The sequence below is a fragment of the Mobula hypostoma genome, chromosome X1 (genome assembly GCF_963921235.1).
Source record: "Mobula hypostoma chromosome X1, sMobHyp1.1, whole genome shotgun sequence".
Taxonomy (NCBI): Eukaryota; Metazoa; Chordata; class Chondrichthyes; order Myliobatiformes; family Myliobatidae; genus Mobula; species Mobula hypostoma.
The window spans coordinates 66,095,774-66,122,858 of record NC_086128.1 but is presented as its reverse complement, the minus strand read 5'-3'; the positions used below and the strand labels follow the sequence as shown (position 1 = coordinate 66,122,858).

General features: G+C 46.6%; 1 protein-coding gene across 2 annotated transcripts in view; it reads right to left on the bottom strand.

Annotated features, from left to right (window-relative positions):
* Positions 1-26,599, bottom strand: part of klhl11 (kelch-like family member 11) — a 32,752-nt gene extending 6,153 nt beyond the window's left edge. Inside the window, exons 1-2 of one of the 2 annotated variants that reach the window (XR_010016481.1) lie at positions 26,192-26,599; positions 17,657-19,315 (exon numbers count right to left, since the gene is read on the bottom strand). Coding sequence is in view for 1 of the 2 variants with exons in the window: in XM_063036914.1 (XP_062892984.1) it covers positions 17,731-19,315; positions 26,192-26,577 (1,971 nt within the window). In the remaining variant the exon portion in view is untranslated. Of the gene's footprint in view, positions 1-9,370; positions 19,316-26,191 lie in introns of those variants that run through there. The other variant, XM_063036914.1, reaches the window with a different exon arrangement.
* Between the last annotated feature and the right edge of the window lie 486 nt (positions 26,600-27,085).

The following is a 27,085-nucleotide window of genomic DNA, read 5'->3' as shown; positions in this document are numbered from 1 at the left end:
GCCATTTCCTCAAAACTACTTGCTCCTCCACCTATCTTCATATTGTCTGCAAACTTTGCAAAAAAAAAAGCCATCAACTCCATCATCCAAATCATTGACATATAACGTAAAAAGAATCGGTCCCAACACAGACCCCCATGGAACACCACTAGTCACCAGCAGCCAGGCAGAAAAGGCTCCCTTTATTCCCACTCTTTACGCCCTGCCAATCAGCCACTGATTTATCCATGCTAGAATTTTTCCAGTAATACCATGAAATCGTAGCTTGTTAAACAGCCTCATGTGTGGCACCTGGTCAAAGGCCTTCTGAAAATCCAAATACACAACATCAACCAATTCTCCTTTGTCTATCCTGCTTGTTATTTCTTCAAAGAATTCCGACAGATTTGTCAGGTAGTATTTTCCCATGCTGACTCCAGCCTATTTTATCATGTGCCTCCAAGTAACCCCAAACCGTACCCTAAACAATCAATCCACCAGCTTCCCAACCACTGAGGTCAAACTAACCGGCCTATATTTCCTTTTCTCTTGCCGCTCTCCCTTCTTGAAGAGTGGAGTGACATTTGTAATTGTCTAGTCTTCCAGAACCTTGTGATTCTTGAAGGATCATTATTAATGCCTCCACAATCTCTTCAGCCCCCTCTTTCAAAACCCTGCAGTCCATCTAGTCCAGGTGACTTATCTACTTTCAAACCTTTCAGTCTCCCAAGAACCTTCTCCCTAGTAACAGTAACTTCACTTCATGACACCTGGGACTTCCACAGTGAAGACCGATGCAAAATATTTATTCAGTTTGTCCCCATTACTACATCCCCAGCATCATTTTCCAGTGGTCTGATATCCCTCACACCTTTCTTTGATACTTCATGGATCTGAAAAAAATGTTGGTATCCCCTTTAATATTATTGGCTGATTTGCTTTCATATTCCATCTTTACCTTACGACTTTTTAGTTGCCTTCTGTTGGTATTTAAAAGCTTCCCAATCCTCTAACTTCCCACCAATTTTTGTTCTATGAAATGCCCTCTCTTTGGCTTCGACTTCACTTGTTAGCCATGGTTGCATCATCTTGCCTTCAACATACTTCTTCCTCTTTAGGGTGTATATACTGTATCCTGTGCCTTCCAGAAATTTCCAGCCATTACTACTCTGCCATCATCCCTGCCAGTGTTCTTTTCCAATCAATTCTGGCCAACTCCTCTCTCACGCCTATGAGATTTCTTTGACTCCACTGTGAAACTGGTACATCTAACTTTAGCTTCTCCTCAAATTTCAGGGGGAATTTGAAATTATGATTATTTTTTCCAAAATGTTCTTTTACCTTAAGCTCTCTAATCAATTTTGGTTCATTGCACAACACCCAATTCAGAAATAGCTGATCCCCTACTGGGCTCTACTATGAGCTGTGCTAAAAAGCCATTTCATAGGTATTCTAGAAACTCCCCCTCTTGGAATCCCACACCGACCTGATTTTCCCAATCTACCTGCTTTTTGAAATCCCCCACGATTTTTGTAACATTGCCCTTTGGCGTGCATTTTCTATCTTCCATTGTAATTTGTAGACCACATCCTTACTACTGGTTGGCGGGTGGGGGGGGTCTGTATATAACTCACATCACGGTCTTTCACCCTTCCTTAACTCAAGCCACAATAGAGAGGGTAAATGCAATCAGGCTCTTTCCACCAAGCACGAGGAAATCTGCAGATGCTGGAATTTCAAGCCACACACATAAAAATTGCTGGTGAACGCAGCAGGCCAGGCAGCATCTCTAGGAAGAGGTACAGTCGACGTTTCTGGACGAGACCCCTGACGAAGGGTCTCGGCCCGAAACGTCGACTGTACCTCTTCCTGCAGATCTTTCCACCAAGGTTGAGTGGGACTACAACGAGAGGTCGTGGGTTAAGGATGAAAGTGAAACGTTTAAGGGGAACGTGAGGGGTTGAGAGTTAAGGGTGGTGTGAGTGTGGAACGAGCCATCAGTGCAGGGATGCATGCAAGCTCGATTTCAACGTTTAGACAGGTACATGGATAGAAGAGGGTATGAAGGCCTATGGTCACAGTGCAGGTCGACGGCAGGAGGCAGATTAAATGGTTTTGGCATTGAACTAGGTTTCTGAGCGGTACTTTTCTACGTGCTGGGGTAGCCCAATAGTGTCGGCATGCCTGTATGATCACAACTTACTGAACCTTTGGAAAGCGAGGAAACCAGGGCATTCAGAGGAAACCCACGTAGTGACAGGAAGAACTCCTAACAGACAGCAGCAGGAACTGAACCCCAGTCATCACTCCTGATGAAGGGACTCGGCCGGAAATGTCAGCCCTTTATTCCTCTCCACAGATGCTGCCTGACATGCTGAGTTCCTCCAGCATTTTGTGTGAGGTGTGTGTGTGTTGTGCTCTGGATTTCCAGCATCTGCAGAATCTCTTGTCTTGTATTTATGAAAATTAATTAACTCACTGGATAAATACCACAACTACCCCCCCCCGCCCCGCAGGGGAGATGAGGGAAGCATACACTGAACATCCACATTTTGAAAGATGGGGAAGAGAGGCCTTCTGAATGAATTCCCAACTGGGAACTGAGTATTGATGGTGATTTTAAAAAAAAGTGAGTCAACTTTAGTAATATACTTGAATGTGGAAGAGAGTTAAACCTCAAGGTGCTGGTTGTAGCGGGCGACGGAGTAGAGGGAGACAGATTAGGAAGGCTTTGGCTCAAGAGACTGAGGACCAGCTTCACTCCAAGTGAGGTAAGGCCAGGTAAGTTCCTTAAATTACTTTAATTACCTTAAGAGTAGGTAATGGAGGCAGCAGTTAGGACAGTCGAGTGCTCCGTTTGCAGTATGTGGGAAGTCAGGGCGAGCACAATCGTCCCTGATGACTACACCTGCGAAAGGTGCATCCAACTGCAGCTCCCGACAAACCAAGTTAGGGAACTGGAGCTGGAGCTGGATGAACTTCAGATCATTCGAGAGGCAGAGGCAGAAATAGAAAGGAGTTACAGGGAGATAGTCACCCCTTAGAGTCAGGAGACAGGTAGCTGGGTGACTGTCAAGAGAGGAAAGGGGAATAGACAGAATGAGCAGAGCACCCCCGTGACTGTTCCCATCAACAATAAGTACATCATTTTGGATACTGTTGATGGGGACGACCTACCAGGGACAAGTTGCAGTGATTGCGTCTCTGGCACTGAGACTGGACCCTCAGCTCAGAAGAGAAGGAGGGAAAACAGGAGAGCAGTAGTGATAGGGGATTCGATAGTTAGCGGGACAGATAAGAGGTTTGTGGAAGAGATCAAGAATCCCAGATGGTCTGTTGCCAAGGTCCGTGATATCTCGGATCGAGTTCTTGGTATTTTCAAGAGGGAGGGTGAGCAGCCGGATGTCGTGATCCATGTAGGGACCAATGACGTGGGTAGGAAGAGTGAGGAGGTCCTGAAAGGCGAGTTTAGGGAGTTAGGTGCCAAGTTAAAGGACAGGACCTCCAGGATAGCAATCTCAGGATTGCTACCAGTGCCACATGCAGGCGGGATTAGAAATTGTAAGATAGCGCAGATCAACACATGGCTGAAGACAAGGTGCAGGAGGGTGGGCTTCAGATTTATAGATTATCGGGCAGTTTTCCAGGGAAGGTGGGACCTGTTCCGGCGGGACGGTTTACAACTGAATTGGAGGGGGACAAATATTTTTGCAGGTAGGTTTGCTAGAGAGGATCCAGTGGATTTAAACTAGGTACAAGGGGAGAGCGGAAACAGAGTGTAGGAACAGATGTAGGGGAGAAGGAAGAAAAAGAAAATAGTAAAGTTGTTTGCACCGTTAGTGATAAACAGAGTAAGAGGTGGAAAATTTCTTTAATGCATTTATTTTAATGCTAGGAGCATTGTAAGAAAGGTGGATGAGCTTAGAGCATGGATTGATACCTGGAAGTATAATGTTGTAGCTATTAGTGAAACTTGGCTGTAGGAGGGGTGTGATTGGCAACTAAATATTCCTGGATTTCATTACTTCAGGTGTGTTAGAATCGGAGGGACAAGACGGGGAGGTGTTGCATTGCTTGTCAGAGAAAATATTACAGCAGTGCTCTGGCAGGATAGATTAGAGGGCTCGTCTAGGGAGGAATTGAGGAATGGGAAAGGTGTAGTAACACTTATAGGGGTGTATTACAGACCACCAAATGGGAAGCGAGAATTGGAGGAGCAAATTTGTAAAGAGATAGCAGATATTTGTAGTAAGGACAAGGTTGTGATTGTGGGAGATTTTAATTTTCCACACATAGACTGGGAAACCCATTCTGTAAAAGGGCTGGATGGTTTGGAGTTTGTAAGATGTGTGCAGGATAGTTTTTTGCAGCAATACATAGAGGTGCCAACTAGAGAAGGGGCAGTGTTGGATCTCCTGTTAGGGAATGAGGTAGGTCAGGTGACAGAGGTATGAGTTGGGGAGCACTTCGGGTCCAGTGATCACAATGCCATTAGTTTCAATATAATTATGGAGAAGGATAGGTCTGGACCCAGGGTTGAGATTTTTGATTGGAGAAAGGCTAACCTTGAGGAGATGCGAAAGGATTTAGAAGGAGTGGATTGGGACAATTTGTTTTATGGGAGGGATGTAATAGAGAAATGGAGGTCATTTAAAGGTGAAATTTTGAGGGTACAGACTAGAAGCCCGAGATGGCCTGTTTCCGTGCTGTAATTGTTATAGATATGGTTAAGTAGAATCTTTATGTTCCTGTTAGGTTGAAAGGAAAGGTTAAAAGTTTGAGAGAGCCGTGGCTTTCAAGGGATATTGGAAACTCGGTTCGGAAAAAGAGAGATATCTACAATATATATAGGCAGCATGGAGTAAATGAGGTTCTCGAGGAATATAAAGAATGTAAAAAGAACCTTAAGATATGAGGGTGCTTTGGCAAGTAAGGTGAAAATAAATCCAAAGGGTTTCTACAGTTATATTAATAGCAAAAGGATAGCGAGGGATAAAATTTGTCCCTTAGAGAATCAGAGTGGACAGCTATGTGTGGAACCAAAAAGATGAGGGAGATTTTAAACAATTTCTTTTCTTCGGTATTCACTAAGGAGAAGGATATTGAATTGTGTAAGGTAAGGGAAACAGATAGAGAAGTTATGGAAACTATGATGATTAAAAAAGAGCAAGTACTGGCGCTTTTAAGGAATATAAAAATCGGTAAGTCTCCAGGTCCTGACATGATATTCCCTACGACCTCGAGGGAAGTTAGTGTGGAAATAGCAGGGGCTCTGACAGAAATATTTCAAATGTCATTAGAAACGGGGATGGTGCCGGAGGATTGGCGTATTGCTCATGTTGTTCCATTGTTTAAAAAGGGTTCTAAGAGTAAAACTAGCAATTACTGGCCTGTGAGTTTGACGTCAGTGGTGGGTAAATTGATGGAAAGTATTCTTAGAGGTGGTATATATAAGTATCTGGATAGACAGGGTCTGATTAGGAACAGTCAACATGGATTTGTGCGTGGAAGGTCATGTTTGACAAATCTTGTTGAATTTTTTGAAGAGATTATTAGGAAAGTTGACGAGGGCAAAGCGGTGGATGTTGTCTATATGGACTTCATTAAGGCCTTTGACAAGATTCCACACGGAAGGTTAGTTAGGAAGGTTCAATTGTTAGGTATTAATATTGAAGTAGTAAAATGGATTCAGCAGTGGCTGGATGGGAGATGCCAGAGAGTAGTGGTGGATAATTGTTTGTCAGATTGGACGCCAGTGACTAGTGGTGTGCCTCAGGGATCTGTACTGGGTCCAGTGTTGTCATATACATTTATGATCTGGATGATGGGGTGGTAAATTGGATTAGTAAGTATGCAGATGATACTAAGATAGGTGGAGTTGTGGATAATGAAATAGGTTTTTAAAGCTTGCAGAGAGATTAAGGCCAGTTAGAAGAGTGGGCTGAAAAACGGCAGATGAAGTTTAATGCTGATAAATGTAAGGTGCTATATTTTGGTAGGACTAATCAAAATAGGACATACATGGTTAATGGTAGGGCATTGAAGAATGCAGTCGAACAGAGGGATCTAGGAATAATGGTGCATAGTTCCCTGAAGGTGGAATCTCATGTGGATAGGGTGGTGAAGAAAGCTTTTGGTATGCTGGCCTTTATAAATCAGAGCATTGAGTATGGGAGTTGGGATGTAATGTTAAAATTGTACAAGGTATTGGAAAGGCCAAATTTGGAGTATTGTGTACAGTTCTGGTCACCGAATTATAGGAAAAACGTCAACAAAATTGAGAGAGTACAGAGAAGATTTACTAGAATATTACCTGGGTTTCATCTCCTAAGTTACAGAGAAAGGTTGAAAAAATTATGTCTTTATTCTTTGGATCGTAGAAAGTTGAGGGGGGACGATAGAGGTATTTAAAATTATGAGGGGGATAGATAGAGTTGACGTGGATAGGCTTTTTCCATTGAGAGTTGGGGAGATTCAAACAAGAGGACATGAGTTGAGAGTTAGGGAGCAAAAGTTGAGGGGTAACACGAGGGGGAACTTCTTTACTCATAGAGTGGTAGCTGTGTGGAACGAGCTTCCAGCAGAAGTGGTTGAGGCAGGTTCAATATTGTCATTTAAAGTTAAATTGGACAGGAAAGGAATGGAGGGTTATGGGCTGAGTGCAGGTCGGTGGGACTAGGTGAGAGTAAGAGTTCAGCATGGACTAGAAGGGCCGAGATGGCCTGTTTCCGTGCTGTAATGGTTATATGGTTATAGATTCTCCTGTTGGAGATGATAAATGCCAGGCACCTGAACCAGTGTGTACATCTTCACTCACCTCAAAACTGAAATCAACCTACGGACTCACTTTCAACCCTCAACATTCTACGCTCCAAAGAATAAAGACACAACTTGTTCAACCTTTCTCTGTCACTTAGGAGATGAAACCCAGGTAATATTCTAGTAAATCTTCTCTGTATTCTCCCTATTTTGCTGACATCTTTCCTATAATTCGGTGACCAGAACTGTACACAATACTCCAAATTTGGCCTTACCAATGCCTTATACAATTTCAACATTACATCCCAACTCCCATACTCAATGCTCTGATTTATAAAGGCCAGCATACCAAAAGCTTTCTTCACCACCCTATCCACATGAGATTCCACCTTCAGGGAACTATGCACCATTATTCCTAGATATCTCTGTTCTACAGTATTCTTCAATGCCCTACCATTTACCATGTGTGTCCTATTTTGATTAGTTCTACCAACATGTAGCAACTTACATTTATCAGCATTAAACTCCATCTGCCGCCTTTCAGCCCACTCTTCTAACTGTCCTAAATCTCTCTGCAAGCTTTGAAAACCAACTTCATTATCAAGCTCTACTACTCATGTTCTCAGTATAAATTATTTAATATTAACTAGATGGGCCAAAGGGCCTGTTCCTGTCAACTCATTAGGTATACCTAAAGCAGAGGTAGGGTTCTTGATTAGTCAGGGCATCACAGGTTACAGGGAGAAGATAAAATGGGGTTGAGAGGGTTGATAAATCAGCAATGATTAAATGACAGAGCAGAGTTGATGAGCTGAAATGGACTTAGTCCTTAAACTGCTGGAGAACAGTGCGGAAAGAACAGGTGCTGTTTTCTCCCGGTAGGGATTAGTTTGTAGTTTCAAGTGCTCCCGCCACGTTTTGTCACCCGGCAACCTTATCCTTTAATCTCTTTGAATTATGGAGGACAGCATGTGTATAAATGTCTCCCTCCAGCAGACCTCATCATGATCATCATGACTCCAGTGTTTCTACTATTCTTTAATGTTTCTTAATTGTACATGTTTTTTTTTGTTTTCTATCGCTGAGCAGCAGTGAACCATCTGATTGGCCTATTAGAGTCTTCTTTGAGAACTAGCTGACTTGATCAGCATTTCTTATCTGGCTATTGTTCACGATTGCACTTAAATAAAATTTTAGAAATGAAGAAATAAGTGCCTAATTTGTTCCTATGTCTTATGGGCTTTTGACCCTGTTAGTTCTCCACACTGTTTTAAACACCTGAAGTGCCGTCTAGCTGGTTAAGTCCCGTTGAACTGAATAACCAAAATCAGTTGATTCCTGACGGCATTTCGACATTCTTTTACAAACACCTGAAACAGCAGCTTCCGCTCCCTGATAATTTAGAATCAGCGTCTGTCGAATTATTGTCAGAGATTTACAGCATTGAGAAATGTCTTAACACAGGAAAAGTGACTTTGTTGTTTGGAAATTGCTTCGGTTGAAGCCAGATTTCCACCCAGCTTACAAGAACACAAAACACAGCCAGTGCAGCCAACGTTGAGATATGGTGGCCCGGATAGCACTCTGACCCTCTGTGACGTGAGAGGTAGAGGTAGAGATTTGCATTCTCCCTGTGGCTATGTTGCTAGAACTAACTCCTGCACCTGGTCTCAGTGTAGGTGAGCATTCATATGGACATAATAAGTGAGATAATGGGATTGCTCACAGACTAAATAGGCCAACTGGCCTTCAATATGGTGAGGAAATGGGGTAATATGAAAATGCAGTGCACAAGGGATAGGCAGCCTGTAGAAAGGGCTGGTGTACGTAATTTATAATAAATCAGTTCTTGTGATCCCAGTGTTCATTATACCTAAGGCTAAAAGATAAACATATACTTTCGAGGAATATAAAATATAACAAGGGCCAACACAAGAACATCATTGTAATTAGTGGAAAATAAGGTGGGTAAACGATGAACCCAAGAGATTCTACAGGGGCTGGAAACCCAGAGCTCATACAAAACAGGACAATATGGTAGCGTACTGGTTAGCACAACGCTTTACAGTACAGGCTGTCTGGGTTTAAACCCCACCACTGTCTGTAAGGAGTTTGTATGTTCTCCCTGTGACCATGTGGGTTTCCTCCAGGTGATCTGGTTTCCTCCCACAGTCCGAAGGCATACCGGTTAGTAGGTTGTTGTAAATTGTCCCGTGAATAAGGCTAGGATTAAATAGGGGGATTAAATGGGCTAGGTGGCTCAGCTCGAAGGGCCCACTGTGCTGCATCTCAATTCAGAATAAAAATGCTGGAGGAACTCAGCAGGTCAGGCAGCATCTATGGAGAGGAATAAACAGCTGACGTTTCAGGCCAAGGCAGGTTCATCCCTTTACCTTTTCCACCCATCACCTCCACCCCCCCCCCACCCACCTATCTTCATCTATTATCTTCTAGCTTGTAGTCCTTCCCCTCCCTGCCATCTTCTGAATTCTTTCTGGTCTCAGCCCGAAACACCAGTTGTTTATTCCTCTCCATAGATGCTGCCCGACCTGCTGAGTTCCTCCAGCATTTTATGGGTAAATGACGATTGTGTATCTGAACACACAGTACAGATCTGCTGCTCCATCTCCACCTAGGAAAGACGTACTGTACATAATAAAAAACAGAGACAGTAGATGTTTAATTCTACAGTCTGTCAAGTGGGCGTATGGCTCTCTGCATAGTAACACTTTCAATACAGAAGACAGATATATTCCGTGGTAAAAGTAACCATTTTATTGACATGCCGTATTTTATAAAAACGAATAGATAAGTTCAGATTGCCAAACATGCACGTGCATTTCATAGAAAGGGACTGTGAGGTGTAGACAAACCAGATGCAAATGGTTCAGATGGGGGATGGAGTTTACAAGCACAACTTTTGTTCAGAAGATACTCCTCGGTCTATCCCTCGTAACTCAACGTTAACGACATGGTGCTCAGCTCACTGCAGAAGTGCGCGGATGGAGAAGCCTGCTTCTTTACAAACAAACCTTTTGACAGAGGGGATGTTTAACGGATTGCCAAGGGCGACAGAGAGAAACTAGACCAACTATAATCTCAAACACATGCAGTAAACAGCCTGGATTTCAGACGAGGACACAATGGACTTTTAACTACCTTCCCTTCGCAATAGCCAACATCACCACACAGTAGCAGAAGTCTCTGCTCCCTTGGCCAAAGGGAGAAATGAAAACTGTGAGCACCCCTGACATACACATTTAGGTCATCAATGGCGCACGCTCTGACAAAGTCGTCATCCAATCTCAGTGGAGAGAGAGAGAGGCCAATAACTCAGAAAGAATAAAAAGAGCACACAAAAGTTAAAACTAACCAAAAGCAAGCGGCAGAATTTGGAGAGGCCTGTTAAGCACAGCTGGGGCCCATCTCCACCACACTGTTAGTTCTTTCAATAGAGAGCAAGGTTTAGTTCTGGTAGTTGCATACACACTGTGAACAAAGAAACGGGAAATGTCTAAAGCACAAGCTCCCATATCCAGTAGGCTTCAGCTGAATCTAAAAAAAAGTGAGACAGCCAGAGTGGTTAAACGCAGCAAATCACGCAAAGGAATGCAATCAGTCATTATACATGCGTGTTAACTGACAGATTAAGGCTGGTTTATACTTGTGCGTACTAGCTCACGCAAGTGGGCTACGCCGTTGTGAGCATTTATACCTGTGCGTTGGTGTGTCTGCGTCGCTCTGCAATTCACCGCCAAAACGCTCGTTGGCGGTGGGGTTTCTATGCCACTGTGTTGAGTTTCAACACGAAGAAACCCAAATTTCAGACAATGGCGACTGAAACTGAAGGGGGGTGAATATTCTGTGCTTGTCCGGCCACTGAGAGAGACGGACGAGGAAATGCATTTCAAATATTTTCGGATGTCGGCAGGTAGATTTGACGATTTGGTTCATCGTCTCCAACCATTAATATCGCATCAGTGTACGCGCAGCGACTGGCAATCACCATTCGAAGGTTTAGCTTCAGATGGAAGTCAACAGGCTGTAGCAGCCAGCTACAAACTGGCGTCAAGCACAGGGTCCTCCGTAATTTCGGAGGTCTGTAAAGCTTTACGGAAAGCATTACAGCCAGAGTTCCTTCCCTGCCCTTCAGTCGCCCAGTGGGAAGCTATTGCAGCGTAGGAGGAAATGCGATGCTACCAGGCGGAACAATCACAGTTGTTTCAGTCTGCGACACCGCGACGCGCAGTTACATTTTGGGAGAGGTGCGCGTTAGGCTACGGCGTAGGGTTTGCGTAGAGTACAGCGTAGGGTACGCGGCTACGCCGTACATTTGACTCACAAGTATAAATCAGCCTTTACTCAGAACACTAAAGCTGCCACAGTAATCCAAGAAAAAGCTGCCAAAGATGAAAGAAGCAGATTTCACAAAAATAGAGAAGGGGAAAGAAAACCTTGTTTCTTAATGTGATGATTTGTCGCAACAAGATCTGTTATGAGATCTGTATCACAATGAGATAATGACAACACTGGTTAGAGACGATCTGGTGTGAGATCTGTATCACAATGAGATACTGACAATGCTGGTTAGAGAAGATCTGGTGTTAGATCTGTATCACAATGAGGAATTGACAATGCTGGTTAGAGACGATCTGGTGTTAGATCTGTATCACAATGAGATACTGACAACACTGGTTAGAGAAGATCTGGTGTGAGATCTGTATCACCATGAGATACTGACAACACTATTTAGAGACGATCTGGTGTGAGATCTGTATCACAATGAGAAACTGACAATGCTGGTTAGAGAAGATCTGGTGTTAGATCTGTATCACAATGAGAAACTGACAATGCTGGTTAGAGACGATCTGGTGTTAGATCTGTATCACAATGAGATACTGACAACACTGGTTAGAGAAGATCTGGTGTGAGATCTGTATCACAATGAGATACTGACAACACTGGTTAGAGATGATCTGGTGTGAGATCTGTATCACAATGAGATACTGACAACACTGGTTAGAGATGATCTGGTGTGAGATCTGTATCACAATGAGGAATTGACAACACTGTTTAGAGATGATCTGGTGTGAGATCTGTATCACAATGAGATACTGACAACACTGGTTAGAGACGATCTGGTGTTAGATCTGTATCACAATGAGATAATGACAACACTGGTTAGAGACGATCTGGTGTGAGATCTGTATCACAATGAGATACTGACAACACTGGTTAGAGATGATCTGGTGTGAGATCTGTATCACAATGAGATACTGACAACACTGGTTAGAGATGATCTGGTGTGAGATCTGTATCACAATGAGATACTGACAACACTGGTTAGAGATGATCTGGTGTGAGATCTGTATCACAATGAGAAACTGACAACACTGGTTAGAGATGATCTGGTGTGAGATCTGTATCACAATGAGAAACTGACAATGCTGGTTAGAGACGATCTGGTGTTAGATCTGTATCACAATGAGATACTGACAACACTATTTAGAGACGATCTGGTGTGAGATCTGTATCACAATGAGAAACTGACAATGCTGGTTAGAGACGATCTGGTGTTAGATCTGTATCACAATGAGGAATTGACAACACTGTTTAGAGATGATCTGGTGTGAGATCTGTATCACAATGAGATACTGACAACACTGGTTAGAGATGATCTGGTGTGAGATCTGTATCACAATGAGATACTGACAACACTGGTTAGAGATGATCTGGTGTTAGATCTGTATCACCATGAGATACTGACAACACTATTTAGAGACGATCTGGTGTGAGATCTGTATCACAATGAGAAACTGACAATGCTGGTTAGAGATGATCTGGTGTGAGATCTGTATCACAATGAGATACTGACAACACTGGTTAGAGATGATCTGGTGTGAGATCTGTATCACAATGAGAAACTGACAATGCTGGTTAGAGATGATCTGGTGTGAGATCTGTATCACCATGAGATACTGACAACACTGGTTAGAGAAGATCTGGTGTGAGATCTGTATCACAATGAGGAATTGACAACACTATTTAGAGACGATCTGGTGTGAGATCTGTATCACAATGAGAAACTGACAATGCTGGTTAGAGATGATCTGGTGTTAGATCTGTATCACAATGAGGAATTGACAACACTGTTTAGAGATGATCTGGTGTGAGATCTGTATCACCATGAGATACTGACAACACTGGTTAGAGATGATCTGGTGTGAGATCTGTATCACCATGAGATACTGACAACACTGGTTAGAGAAGATCTGGTGTGAGATCTGTATCACCATGAGATACTGACAACACTATTTAGAGACGATCTGGTGTGAGATCTGTATCACAATGAGAAACTGACAATGCTGGTTAGAGAAGATCTGGTGTTAGATCTGTATCACAATGAGGAATTGACAACACTGTTTAGAGATGATCTGGTGTGAGATCTGTATCACCATGAGATACTGACAACACTGGTTAGAGATGATCTGGTGTGAGATCTGTATCACCATGAGATACTGACAACACTGGTTAGAGAAGATCTGGTGTGAGATCTGTATCACCATGAGATACTGACAACACTATTTAGAGACGATCTGGTGTGAGATCTGTATCACAATGAGAAACTGACAATGCTGGTTAGAGAAGATCTGGTGTTAGATCTGTATCACAATGAGGAATTGACAACACTGTTTAGAGATGATCTGGTGTGAGATCTGTATCACAATGAGATACTGACAACACTGGTTAGAGAAGATCTGGTGTGAGATCTGTATCACCATGAGATACTGACAACACTGGTTAGAGAAGATCTGGTGTGAGATCTGTATCACCATGAGATACTGACAACACTATTTAGAGACGATCTGGTGTGAGATCTGTATCACAATGAGAAACTGACAATGCTGGTTAGAGAAGATCTGGTGTTAGATCTGTATCACAATGAGGAATTGACAACACTGTTTAGAGATGATCTGGTGTGAGATCTGTATCACAATGAGATACTGACAACACTGGTTAGAGAAGATCTGGTGTGAGATCTGTATCACCATGAGATACTGACAACACTGGTTAGAGATGATCTGGTGTGAGATCTGTATCACAATGAGAAACTGACAACACTGGTTAGAGACGATCTGGTGTGAGATCTGTATCACAATGAGAAACTGACAATGCTGGTTAGAGAAGATCTGGTGTTAGATCTGTATCACAATGAGGAATTGACAACACTGTTTAGAGACAATCTGGTGTGAGATCTGTATCACAATGAGATACTGACAACACTGGTTAGAGAAGATCTGGTGTGAGATCTGTATCACCATGAGATACTGACAACACTATTTAGAGACGATCTGGTGTGAGATCTGTATCACAATGAGATACTGACAACACTGGTTAGAGACGATCTGGTGTGAGATCTGTATCACAATGAGAAACTGACAATGCTGGTTAGAGAAGATCTGGTGTTAGATCTGTATCACAATGAGGAATTGACAACACTGTTTAGAGACGATCTGGTGTGAGATCTGTATCACAATGAGATACTGACAACACTGGTGAGAGACGATCTGGTGTGAGATCTGTATCACAATGAGAAACTGACAATGCTGGTTAGAGACGATCTGGTGTTAGATCTGTATCACAATGAGATACTGACAACACTGGTTAGAGATGATCTGGTGTTAGATCTGTATCACCATGAGATACTGACAACACTGGTTAGAGATGATCTGGTGTGAGATCTGTATCACCATGAGATACTGACAACACTATTTAGAGACGATCTGGTGTGAGATCTGTATCACAATGAGAAACTGACAATGCTGGTTAGAGAAGATCTGGTGTTAGATCTGTATCACAATGAGGAATTGACAACACTGTTTAGAGATGATCTGGTGTGAGATCTGTATCACAATGAGATACTGACAACACTGGTTAGAGAAGATCTGGTGTGAGATCTGTATCACCATGAGATACTGACAACACTATTTAGAGACGATCTGGTGTGAGATCTGTATCACAATGAGAAACTGACAATGCTGGTTAGAGAAGATCTGGTGTTAGATCTGTATCACAATGAGGAATTGACAACACTGTTTAGAGACAATCTGGTGTGAGATCTGTATCACAATGAGATACTGACAACACTGGTTAGAGAAGATCTGGTGTGAGATCTGTATCACCATGAGATACTGACAACACTATTTAGAGACGATCTGGTGTGAGATCTGTATCACAATGAGAAACTGACAATGCTGGTTAGAGAAGATCTGGTGTTAGATCTGTATCACAATGAGGAATTGACAACACTGTTTAGAGACGATCTGGTGTGAGATCTGTATCACAATGAGATACTGACAACACTGGTTAGAGAGGATCTGGTGTGAGATCTGTATCACCATGAGATACTGACAACACTATTTAGGGACAATCTGGTGTGAGATCTGTATCACAATGAGATAATGACAACACTGTTTAGAGACGATCTGGTATGAGATCTGTGTCACAATGAGACAGCTGGTTTGAGACAATCTGGTGAGAGATCTGTATCACAACAAGATACTGACAACACTGGTTAGGATCGATCAAAAAAAGGCTATTTGTAGGCAGCAAGGCTTCATGCTGAAAGGGACTAATCGTTGCTGGAATTTCCTTTTGGTTTATCGGGGAGCTGTGGGCACAGTATTTTCCACTGGGTTTAGTAATCCATTTCAAACAAGCAGTGACTGTAACTCACGCAAAAACCATGCTGCGAATCACTTACCATCAATTCCCAAGCTGCAGGCGCTGGGTCTGGAAATAAAACAACTCATCAGCACGGTAACACGGGTGTAGAGATGACTCCAGTAGCTCGTGCGACAAGTGACAGTGTATTTAGCAGTTAGAGGACTGCATTCATTCCTGAACCACCGTTACACAGCAAGAATTGGGAAAGCCACTGAGCACACTACTGCTTCCAGAGGCGACGGATCAATGAATACCGCCATGTTCTCACCACATTATCTCCGTCTGGCTTGGCGTGCTGATGCATTTGATGGCAGAGACGTGTATTTTTTTTTTAAGGAGGAACAAAAGCAGATATTGCAGCCGAGATTGTTATGGCCGTTTCAGTGCTGGAAGGAGGACTATAGTTTTAAAAATTTAGCCCATTAAAAGATGTCCTTCCTAACCGAAGCTTGTGACTGGAGAGTGTACGTGGTTCCCGGGCGTAAGCAGGCGGACAGATTACCTTCAGTTCTACTTTATCAAGGGCACTTATTCTTACCAGGTCTAGAGATTATATGTAAAGGTTCCTATTCTATTTTAAATCGGAATTAGGAAGGGAAACAGTAGTTGCTGGATGGAGTATGTGACTGTCAACACTAAGCCCAGTAAACGGGAGGTTGCCCAATTGCTCAGGACACGCGCAAGAAGTCACCGCTGTAAGAGGAGACAATTATTAAACCAGACTTCTGAGCGAACGCTAGGGCGTCAACAATGGTAAAAAAAAACTGAGTTTATATGTAGGGTCAAAAAGTGTACAGACCTTGTGGCAGTCAGCAGCGACATAGCCTGTCAGATGGGGTGAGAAAGGAACGATCGGTCACCATACCCTACACAATAAACCCTTTTCACCAATGCATCTCACAAATGCGCTTACAAGTGAATTTAATTTTAAATCAGGTTTGAACTGCTTACTCGAATTCCAGGACCACTTCTGATACAGAAATTAGAACGGCCTGACCAAACATATGCTACTGCCTCCTCCGAGCTTAACTTCTGAAACAAACGGACCTGCACTTGGAAAATACATCCTAGAATTCAAGGATTGACATGTCAATATACATTTACACACATTGCAGCTTCTAGTAACAACACCCCAGAAGACCAAACACATTGGAAACACCACCGTGATGTAACAGAATCATTTCACATTGTTGCATTTCAAAGCTTCCTAGATATTTTAATTACGGTAATTAGGGTGGGTGCATTTTAATTACGGTCATTCTAAACCTAGAACTGCAAAGGAAAGCACTTCACCTTCGTGTAAATGTTCACTTCTGAAAGTCATGGGTTCAGAGGTGATGAGAGGCCATGTTAAGAACACGTCTCACGTACTGAGCTTGGGGGTCTGTGTGGGACGGCGGTCAGTGGTCACCGCGGCAACTCAATCGTCACGCTCCTCACTGGGAACTCTTGACACCTTCAGCAGCGGCAGCTCGAAGGGCAGGCGCCATCTCGACGCCGATCTGCCGAATGCCAGGAGTGCCCGACTGGCAGACAACACTTCAGGTACGACGGAAAGGTAACTGGCTTCGAACAGCCTGGGAAACAACGACCACTGCTCGCCTGTTAATGAGCGCGCTCCTCACCTACTCGCGTGCTTATCGCAGCGGTCCCAGTGGCCGGGGGAGCGCGCTGATATTTGAGGTTTCCAGGGCAACGTCCCTCTTACTGGCTGCCACCCGGAAAATTCAGGCAAAAGCTGCCAGGGTCTTTGATGGCGTTAATCTAATATTCCGGATCGGGGCAGACCTTGGTTCCGGCAGTGCAGAAGCACCCGCGAGACCGATCACACCAACACCCTTTGTTTCTGAGTGCTGACAGAACGGTCGCCCGACCACAACAAAGAGCGGCTGTTGATATCGAGCGACAAGAGGCATTTACTATGACTCAACAGAATAGGCTCCCCACCTCCACCCAAACTTCTTGAAGTGAATTACTTAAACAAAATATACATGACAAAGCTTATCAATTCTGCATTGGTAAATAAAAAATGGGTCTTGAGTGACCAGGATATTTAGTGAGAGGGTTGAAGTGAATAAATAAACTTAACTAAGGCAAAGCATATTTTACAAACCTTACCAACATTTTCAACGTTCCAAATTTACAATGACATTGCAGTTTATGCTTGGACAGGACAGGAGTTACTAGTTACCTATAAACACCAACAAGCTGCACGTCCTTTGTACTCGGGCGGCTGTGTGAGTCTCCGATGGCGATGCCACGCGGTCAGCAGTCGACCTGGGGCTGCTGCTGTCGCCTGAGGATCAGGGAACGCCGGTGCAGCTGCTGCATCTGCTGCAGCCTCTCCCGCTGCCTGGCCAGGTTCTGCGGCATTGGGTACCTCTGCGCCCCGTGCAGGTACCGGTACGGGACCCTCACGTGGCAGGCGGTCGCCCGGCACCGGGGCTGGGGCATGGGGGGCAGCAGCATCCAGCGCTTCCGCTCGGCGCAGTAGCGGTACGCCTCCTTCCGGTACTGCTTGTCTATGTCGTCGCTGTTCTTCCAGCCGCCGATGATGAAGACGTCGTCGCGGAAGTAGCAGACGGCCGCCCCCTCTATACTCAGCACCTCTGGGGGCAAGCTCTCCAGGATCTCGTCGGCCGCGGTGCTGGAGATTTTCCGCTTCGCTTCGCTGTCCGTCACGGGGTAACACCTGGGGCAGCAGGAGGCCGTGTGGTAGAAGTTCGTGGTGGAGACAGCCGTCTGGAAGGCACAGTAGTTATCCAGCAGCGGCAGGGACTCCACGTCTTGCCACTCCCTCGTGTCCGTGTCGTACTTGGCGCTGACGGTCCCCAGCCCGTCCTCGCTGTCGGTTTCCACGGGGCTGCGAGCGGTGACGTACACGTAGCGGTCCTCCACGCTGATGGCCTTGACGTCGCGCAGGATCTTGGGGGCCGACTGGAGGTGGTGCCACCGGTCGTTCTCGGGCTCGTAGACGTCGACGTCCTTGAAGCCCGGGCTGAAGTTGCCGTGGCCCCCGATGCTGTACAGGTGCTGCTTCACCGCCATCAGGCCGAAGGAGTGCTTCCTGGTGATTAGGTTGCTCAGCTGCTCCCAGCTGTTACGGTTGGGGCTGTAGCGTTCCACCGTCTTCGCGAACCCGGGCTCCATGGAGCCCGCCACGTAGACGTGGGACTCGGTGACAGCCATGGCGTGGCCGTCGAGGTGGTTGTGGATGTGGGGGAGGTTCACCCACCGGTCCTCGTCAACGAAGTAGCCCACGCACTCGCTGAGGTAGTCCCCGCCCTCTGACACGCCGCCCACCACCATGATGACGTCCATGTTCTGGCCAAAGCGGGGCTGGAAGGGCACCACGTGCGACGCCCAGCTGTCCGGGCTGGCCGGCTGCTGGTTCTCCGACCTCAGCGCGTGTCCCTCCACCGCCTCTGTCACCAGCCGCAGGCAGCTGGCGCTACCGGCCACCAGCTGCTCGGACTTAATGATGCGGGTGAGGTAGGTGGGCTTCATCTGGGGCAACCGCAAGAGTTTGAACAACTCCTCGAAGTGCTTCTCCCTTTCCTCGGGGTTCCGGTGAACCCACTTCACCACCGCCTCAAACAGAACTTCCTCAGAGTCCACCGTGATCTCAGAGTCCGACAGCCAGTCCCTGACCAGGTGGAAGGGCAGCGTGTAGAACTCGTCGTCCCAGATCACCTTGTAGAAGTCCCTGCGAATCATGTCTGCTGCTTTCAGCGCCAGCTGGTCCAGGGAGTACATGTGGGCCAGGCTGTGAACGGCCACGCAGTTCGTAAGGTTCAGCTTCTTCTTCAGAAACTCCCCACAGAATTCCTTCAGCTGGAGCAAGAGGAACCTGGAAGAAGCAAATGTCAAGTTTGGGAAAATCTTGTGAGTGTTAACAATGGACGACACATCTGAGAGCAAACAGATCACACGTTATATACGCTCAGAGGCCACTTTATTAGATAGACCTGCTTATTAAAGCAAATATCTAATCAGTCATGTGGCAGCAACTCAATGCATAAAGGTACGCAGACACGCTCAAGAGGTTTAACTGAGGTTTGGCCACACAGGGTTAAATGGTACGTGTGCTTCTTCATCTTAAAAACAAACATGGGCGGTGGGAGTCTCGCAATCGACGTGCTGCTGAGGTGTTTTAGTGTGTCAGCGCAGTAGTATGGTGGTAAGCACGACACTTTACAGTGCAGGAGGTAAGGAGTTCCCGCGGTAAGGAGTTTGCACACTCTCCCCGTCACCGCGTGGGCTTTCTCCCGCAGCCCGAAGATGTACGGGCTGGTAGGTTAATTGGTGATTGTAAATTGCCCCATGATCAGGCTAGGGTTAAACCTGGTGTTGCTGGGTGGCACGGTTTGAAGGACCCATTCTATGCTGTATCTCAATAAAATAAATATAATCCAGAGAGGGGATGGTTAATTTTCAAGCAATCACGGCATAAAAATACAATTTAACATTAGCATTGCAGAAAGGATCACAGGATTATTGCTTTAAATATAGTGCAGGTCCTTAAGAATAGGCTTTTTTTTAAAAAATAGAATCTGATACAAATATAAATATATAGGATTCGGATATCCTGAGCCACACTCCGGTTCAGGACGTGGCGGTAAAGCTCTTCGCCAGCCACAATAAGAGGTTCGGCGATTACTTTGCATTAGGCGTGATTAGAGTAGTCAGAGCATGACTATGTTGTGTACGGGTCTGCTGCCCTCTCGCTGTAGTTCCGTGTGCTGGTGCCGTCAGGCCATCTCCTCTCTCTGCTCTGCAGCTGGGAATGGGTCGACTGCTGTCGTATTTGCGAAGAGTGCAGATGGATATGAATTATTGGCCACATCCCACTGGTCATGAGGATGATCACCCAACTTAGATTATGTTGGGAGAACCAAGATCGCAAGATACGCAGCTTTGGGTGGGAAGGAAGTGATCAGGCCGAGACTGTGGCTCTGTCTAATATAACCTGCGCTCCAGTGTGGTTTTACCAGATATTTCTCCTGGCTATTTCCTTTACCTGGGGTAGATCTGACTCTTTGGGCAAGGCCGTGCATCTGAAGAGGTAGTGGTGACTCAATAGGATGAAATGGCCCCAGTATTTACCGATGGTTGACGGTACCGGTTGATAGGTTAATTGGTCATTGCAAATAGCCCCATGATCAGGCGAGGGTTAAATCGGGGGTTGTGGGGTTGCTGGGCAGTGCGACTCGAAGGGCTGCAAACGCCTATTCCACATTTTATGTCAATGAATATGTAATGTGTGTGTGTGTGTGTACGTGTCTGTCTCTGTGTACGTGCATGTGTGTGTATTAGCTGTTTATTACGCACTGCTGCTTCAAAAACAAATTTCACGACAAATGCCAGTGATATTAAACCTGACTCTGACTCTGTCTGTGGGCCCCTGGTTAAAAGCACATTTTATATGTTTAGAAACATGAACAATGCTCCCCACATTCCTGTTATTCACCGGTCCAGTCTTTGCACTTCCAATTCAATGTCCTGACTCTCAGCGTCATCCAGAGCCTTAGTCCAAGGTTGGCAAGCAACAATTCCCACATTCAAGAGCAGTGATCAAGCGTTTGGGCAGACGTTCCCAGCAGCACCATCTTAAAAATCTGGTTTCATTATGATAGACCAGCTCCATCTTCTGCTGGGTGCTGCCCCCTGGTGTTCACTCCGAGGAAGAACAAGCTGGAACAGGACAACATCCCATTTTGCAGGACATGCCATTCAGGGACAGCTATATTATATTCTTCTGACTGCATGCTTTCCGCTGTCATAACCACATTTGCTTTGCACTGTTGTTACTGTCTTTTGCACCCTGACCCCAGGGGAAAGCTGTTTCCTTTGGCTCTATATTGAATAATATTTGCATGGGCTAGATCCGTTTAATGCTGAGATTAAGCCACTGATGAGGGTCTCAACTGAAAGGGGAGCAGGTTCATCGGTGAAAGCAGACAATTAGCAACGTGATCCAAAGTACACCCCCTGGCCAAACGTCACCTTGCTCACTTCACCTGCTGGGTACCTCCAGCATTTCTTTTTCGATTCCTCCCTGCACGAAATGTTTCTTATGTATGCCTCCTTCAATCTGCCCCGACCCGGGTTCTGAATCATCCACTCACGGTGATATTTTCACAGCACTCATCCTCTCCAGAATAGCTGTGATATTACAGACATAAGAGGCTCTGCAGATGCTGAAATCCAAAGCAACACACACCTTCTGCATAAGACCACAAAACCAGTTATTTCACGCCTTTTTATATCTGTTTTTCATCTTAAGCATGTTTCTGAAACTGCTGAAGCCTGCAATTTACAGCTTGGAGATCGACTGAGTGAAGTTTCCGAGCTCCAAGCCCGAAGCCTCGAAGCGAAGAAACCTTGAGACGGGATGCTAGCCGATGATCAACTCCATTTCTTCGACTGAAGCTTCTATTACTCACCAATTAAAGCCACGATGAAGACTGCGACAGAGGCGAGCAAGTGTTCGGCCTCCCCCTTTGATCCCTCTGTTGCTGTAGGAGCCTGTGTGGCCCATCTCTGTGCCTGGAGGGTAAGGCCTCAGCCCTCGAGCCGTGTCCCTCTCTCTCCATGATCTTGGAGGATGTTTCTGAGGGTTTGCATTTATGGATTTGGACTGTGGACTGTGGACTTTTTCAGCCTTACGGTTTTTGTATTCTGAGCTTACGCCTGCTTTCTCATTTTTGCGCAGGAGGGAGGGGGTTTGGAGGTCAAAGTTCTTGTTGCACTTTGTGCAGGGGAGGGAGTTTGGGGGCTGATGATCATATAACCATTTAACTACAGCACGGAAACAGGCCATCTCGGCCCTCCTAGTCCGTGCCGAACGCTTACTCTCACCTAGTCCCATCTACCTGCACTCAGCCCATAACCCTCCATTCCTTTCCTGTCCATATAGCTGTCCAATTTTTTTTTTTTAAAAACGACAACATCGAACCTGCCTCTACCACTTCTTTGGGAAGCTCGTTCCACACAGCTACCACCCTCTGAGTAAAGAAGTTCCCCCTCATGTTACCCCTAAACTTTTGCCCCTTAGCTCAAAAATGCAAATAAAAGAACTCTTAGAAAAGTTCACAAATATATGAAAAATAATGAGATGGGCTTTATGGGAGTGAAAGGATGGTTTAATCATGGTACATTTACTTTGGTCAGCAAAACATTGAGGGAAGAAGGACCCTGACTTACTGTGCTGTACCCAGAAATTCTATGTTTTATATCATATATTCACTTTAACCCAATCTCTAATTATTAGTTTACTTTCCTACATCCCACCCGCGAGTTCCCCATTAACCATCTTCATCTCCTCCCCCCCACCAGTTCCATTCACACACTACACACAAACAGTGGTGCTGGAAAGTTTGCGAACCCTGAAAACCCCCACCATTTCCACATCAATACGACCCAAAATATGATCAGATCTTGCTGCCATTCATTTTTTTGTGCCGGGGGGTGGGTGGGTTTGCTGCTTTTCTTTGAATGACTTCCACAGTTTCTCTGTGTCTCGTGACTATCTGGAGAAGACGAATTTCAGGGTTGTGTGAAGCACACATACATTGATAATAAATAAGTCTTTGAACAAAATGCAGTAGGAACTCAGCAGGCCAGCCAGCATCTACGGAAAGGAAGGGGGAAGATGTCAGAGTAAAAAGGTGGGGGGGAGGAGGAAAAGCTAGAAGGTGATAGGTGAAGCCAGTTTGTGGGGGGTGGGGGTTTGAAATAAGGAGCTGGGAGGTTGGAAAAGGCAAAGGGCTGGAGAAGGAGGAATCGGGTAGGAGAGGAGAGTGGACCGTGGGAGAAATGGAAGAAGCTGGAACACCAGGGGGAGGTGAGGAGGAAAGGGAAGAGGTCGGAGTTGGTACTTCAAGAAGAGGGAAGAGGGAAGCGGGAAGAGGAATACACTGTCATACTACAGATCTTGTGAAATCACTAAGTGACTGCTAAGCTCCACCTGCATTTGCAAGTACCAATGCATTCCACTTAGCTCAACGACGATGGAAAAGCACCGGAATTTCTAGACGCGCTGTGGAGAGCATTCTAACTGGCTGCATCACTGTCTGGTATGGCGGGCAGGGGAGAGGGGGGGTTAAAGGCACAGATTCAAAACAAGCTGCAGAGAACTGAACAGTCATGGGCAGTCATCCTCCCCAGCACCCAGGATATCTTCAAAAGGCGATGCCCCAAAAGGGACCCCCATCACCCAGGACGTGCCCTCTTCTCATTGCTACCATCAGCAAGGAGAAACAGGAACGTAAAGGCACACACTCGACAATTCAGGACCAGCTCCTACCATCTGATTTCTGAATGGACATTGAACCCATGAACACTACCTCTATTCTTGCACTACTAACCTTTTCAATACTGTAATTTACAGATTTTATTATAATGTATCGCAATGTACTGTAGCTGCATAACAACAACTTTCATGACATCTGCCAGAGATGGGGTGGGGGCAGTTTAAAGGTGATATGAGGGGCAAGTTGTTTTTTCTTATGTCGGTGCTTGGTTACCTAGGGTAGTCGTGGAACGTGGTAATTTGGTGGAGTTGAAGACAGACAGGTGTCTATGAAAGAAACGGATGATACTACAAGAGGAGTGAATACCCTGCCACCAGGACAGAGAGATGAATACTGTTTACCTGTGGCTTCGCATTACATAGACTTTGAATGACAGGTTGTTAACTTGTTTGTGGAAATATTTTGTTTTATCTGCTGCGTGTGATCCATGTTGCGTGGGTGCACCGTGGTCTGGGAAGAAGTTGGTTTGTTTGGTTCTATCTATATATATGTATGTACAATCAGGTAAAAATAAACTTGAACCCGAAGGCATTTAGTACAAATCAGATTCAAGATCAGTGTGGCCTGCGCCAAATGGCCTGCCCAGAGCTGTAATATTCTGTGTTCAGACCCTCAACCCACTCCATTAAAAACAACCCACACACCTGGTCCCAGAAAGCCCGAAGCTTGCTCCTTCAACCAGTAAAGCCCTTCCCTCTCCAGTCCCTCAACAATGAAACCCCTAACCGTCCAGTCCCACAACCCAATGAAATTCAGCTCCCCAACCCTCAGCCAATGAAACCCCTAACCATCCAGTCCCACAACCCAATGAAATTCAGCTGCCCAGCCCCTCAACCAATGAAACCCCTAACCGTCCAGTCCCACAACCCAATGAAATTCAGCTCCCCAACCCTCAGCCAATGAAACCCCTAACCATCCAGTCCCACAACCCAATGAAATTCAGCTGCCCAGCCCCTCAACCAATGAAACCCCTAACCGTCCAGTCCCACAGCCAATGAAATTCAGCTGCCCAGCCCCTCAACCAATGAAATCCCGCTCCCCAACCCTCAGCCAATGAAACCCCTGATGCCCCAGTCCCTCAGCCAATGAAACCCGATGCCCCAGTCCCTCAGCCAATGAAGCCCCTGATGCCCCAGTCCCTCAGCCAATGAAGCCCCCGATACCGCGGCTCCTCAGCCAGTGAAACCCCTGATGCCCCAATCCCTCAGCCAATGAAACCTGATACCCCAGTCCCTCAGCCAATGAAGCCCCTGATACCGCGGCCCCTCAGCCATTGAAACCCCTCATGCCTCAGCCAATGAAACCCCTCATGCCTCAGCCAATGAAGCCCCGGTCCCTCAGCCAATGAAACCTGATACCCCAGTCCCTCAGCCAATGAAGCCCCTGATACCGCGGCCCCTCAGCCAATGAAACCCCTCATGCCTCAGCCATTGAAGCCCCAGTCCCTCAGCCAATGAAGCCCCTGATACCCGAGTCCCTCAGCCAATGAAACCCCTCATGCCTCAGCCAATGAAGCCCCGGTCCCTCAGCCAATGAAACCTGATACCCCAGTCCCTCAGCCAATGAAGCCCCTGATACCGCGGCCCCTCAGCCAATGAAACCCCTCATGCCTCAGCCATTGAAGCCCCAGTCCCTCAGCCAATGAAGCCCCTGATACCCGAGTCCCTCAGCCAGTGAAGCCCCTGATGCCCCAGTCCCTCAGCCAATGAAGCCCCTGATGCCCCAGTCCTTCAGCCAATGAAACCTCCGATACCGCGGCCCCATAGCCAATGAAACCCCTCATGCCCCAGTCCCTCAATGAAGCCGCTGTTGCCCCAGTCCTTCAGCCAATGAAACTACTGATACCCCAGTCCCTCAGCCAATGAAGCCCCTGATACCGCGGCCCCTCAGCCATTGAAACCCCTCATGCCTCAGCCAATGAAGCCCCAGTCCCTCAGCCAATGAAGCCCCTGATGCCCCAGTCCCTCAGCCAATGAAGCCTCTGATACTCCAGTCCCTCAGCCAATGAAGCCCCTGATGCCCCAGTCCCTCAGCCAATGAAGCCCCTGATACTGCGGCCCCTCAGCCATTGAAACCCCTCATGCCTCAGCCAATGAAGCCCCAGTCCCTCAGCTAATGAAGCCCCTGATGCCCTACTCCCTCAGCCAATGAAGCCCCTGATGCCCCAGTCCCTCAGCCAATGAAGCCCCTGATGCCCCAGTCCCTCAGCCAATGAAACCCCCGATACCGCGGCCCCTCAGCCAATGAAACCCCTCTTGCCCCAGTCCCTCAATGAAGCTCCTGTTGCCCCAGTCCTTCAGCCAATGAAACTACTGATACCCCAGTCCCTCAGCCAATGCCACGGCTGCTCCTCAGCCCCGTCAGCCAATCATATCGGCGCGGCCCGGCCCGGCCCAGCCCGAGGCGCTCACCTGTCGGCCAGCTCCAGCACTTCGTGGACGGTGCCGGTGCAGACGCGGATGGCGCCGGTGTACATGTACTGGATGACGGCCTCGACGGTGTCGGGGTCGGGGCCGGGCTGGGTGCTCCAGTTGCGCATCTCCACCCGCTCGGAGCGCGACTCCTCGAAGTTGCCGCCGAGCAGCGGCTCGAAGTACTCGGTGGCGGCGGCCAGCACCGAGCGGTGGGCGCGGAACTCGCGGCCCCCCACCGACAGCGTCAGGTCGCAGAAGAGGCCGCGCTTCCGCTGCTCGTTCTGCCGGCGCGACAGCTCCAGGCAGTGGCTCTTCGAGTCGAAGTAATCGGCCTCGTCGTCGGCGTCGCCGCCGCCGCCTTCCCCGGTCGGAGCCTCCGCCATAGCTGTTCCTCCGACCGCCCGCCTTTTGCTGACGTCACCCCTTCCTGACGTCACCGCATCTGCGGGCTACGTCAACGATTCCTGCGCAGCCCGCCGGCCCTGCCCTGTTCGAAACTTTCGCCCGAAGTTAGTGTTAGTTATCCTGGGGACGGGTGGGGGACAACTTTCCTTCGCAGGATAAATAAAGTCGGGCAGTGGAATCTTCTCCAAAACTACCCGTGCACACAGAGCCGACAACGAGTGAGACAGGCAGTGGAATCTTCTCCAAAACTACCCGTGCACACAGAGCCGACAACTAGTGAGACAGGCAGTGGAATCTTCAAAACTACCCGTGCACACAGAGCCGACAACTAGTGAGACAGGCAGTGGAATCTTCTCCAAAACTACCCGTGCACACAGAGCCGACAACTAGTGAGACAGGCAGTGGAATCTTCTCCAAAACTACCCGTACACACAGAGCCGACAACGAGTGAGACAGGCAGTGGAATCTCCAAAACTACCCGTGCAC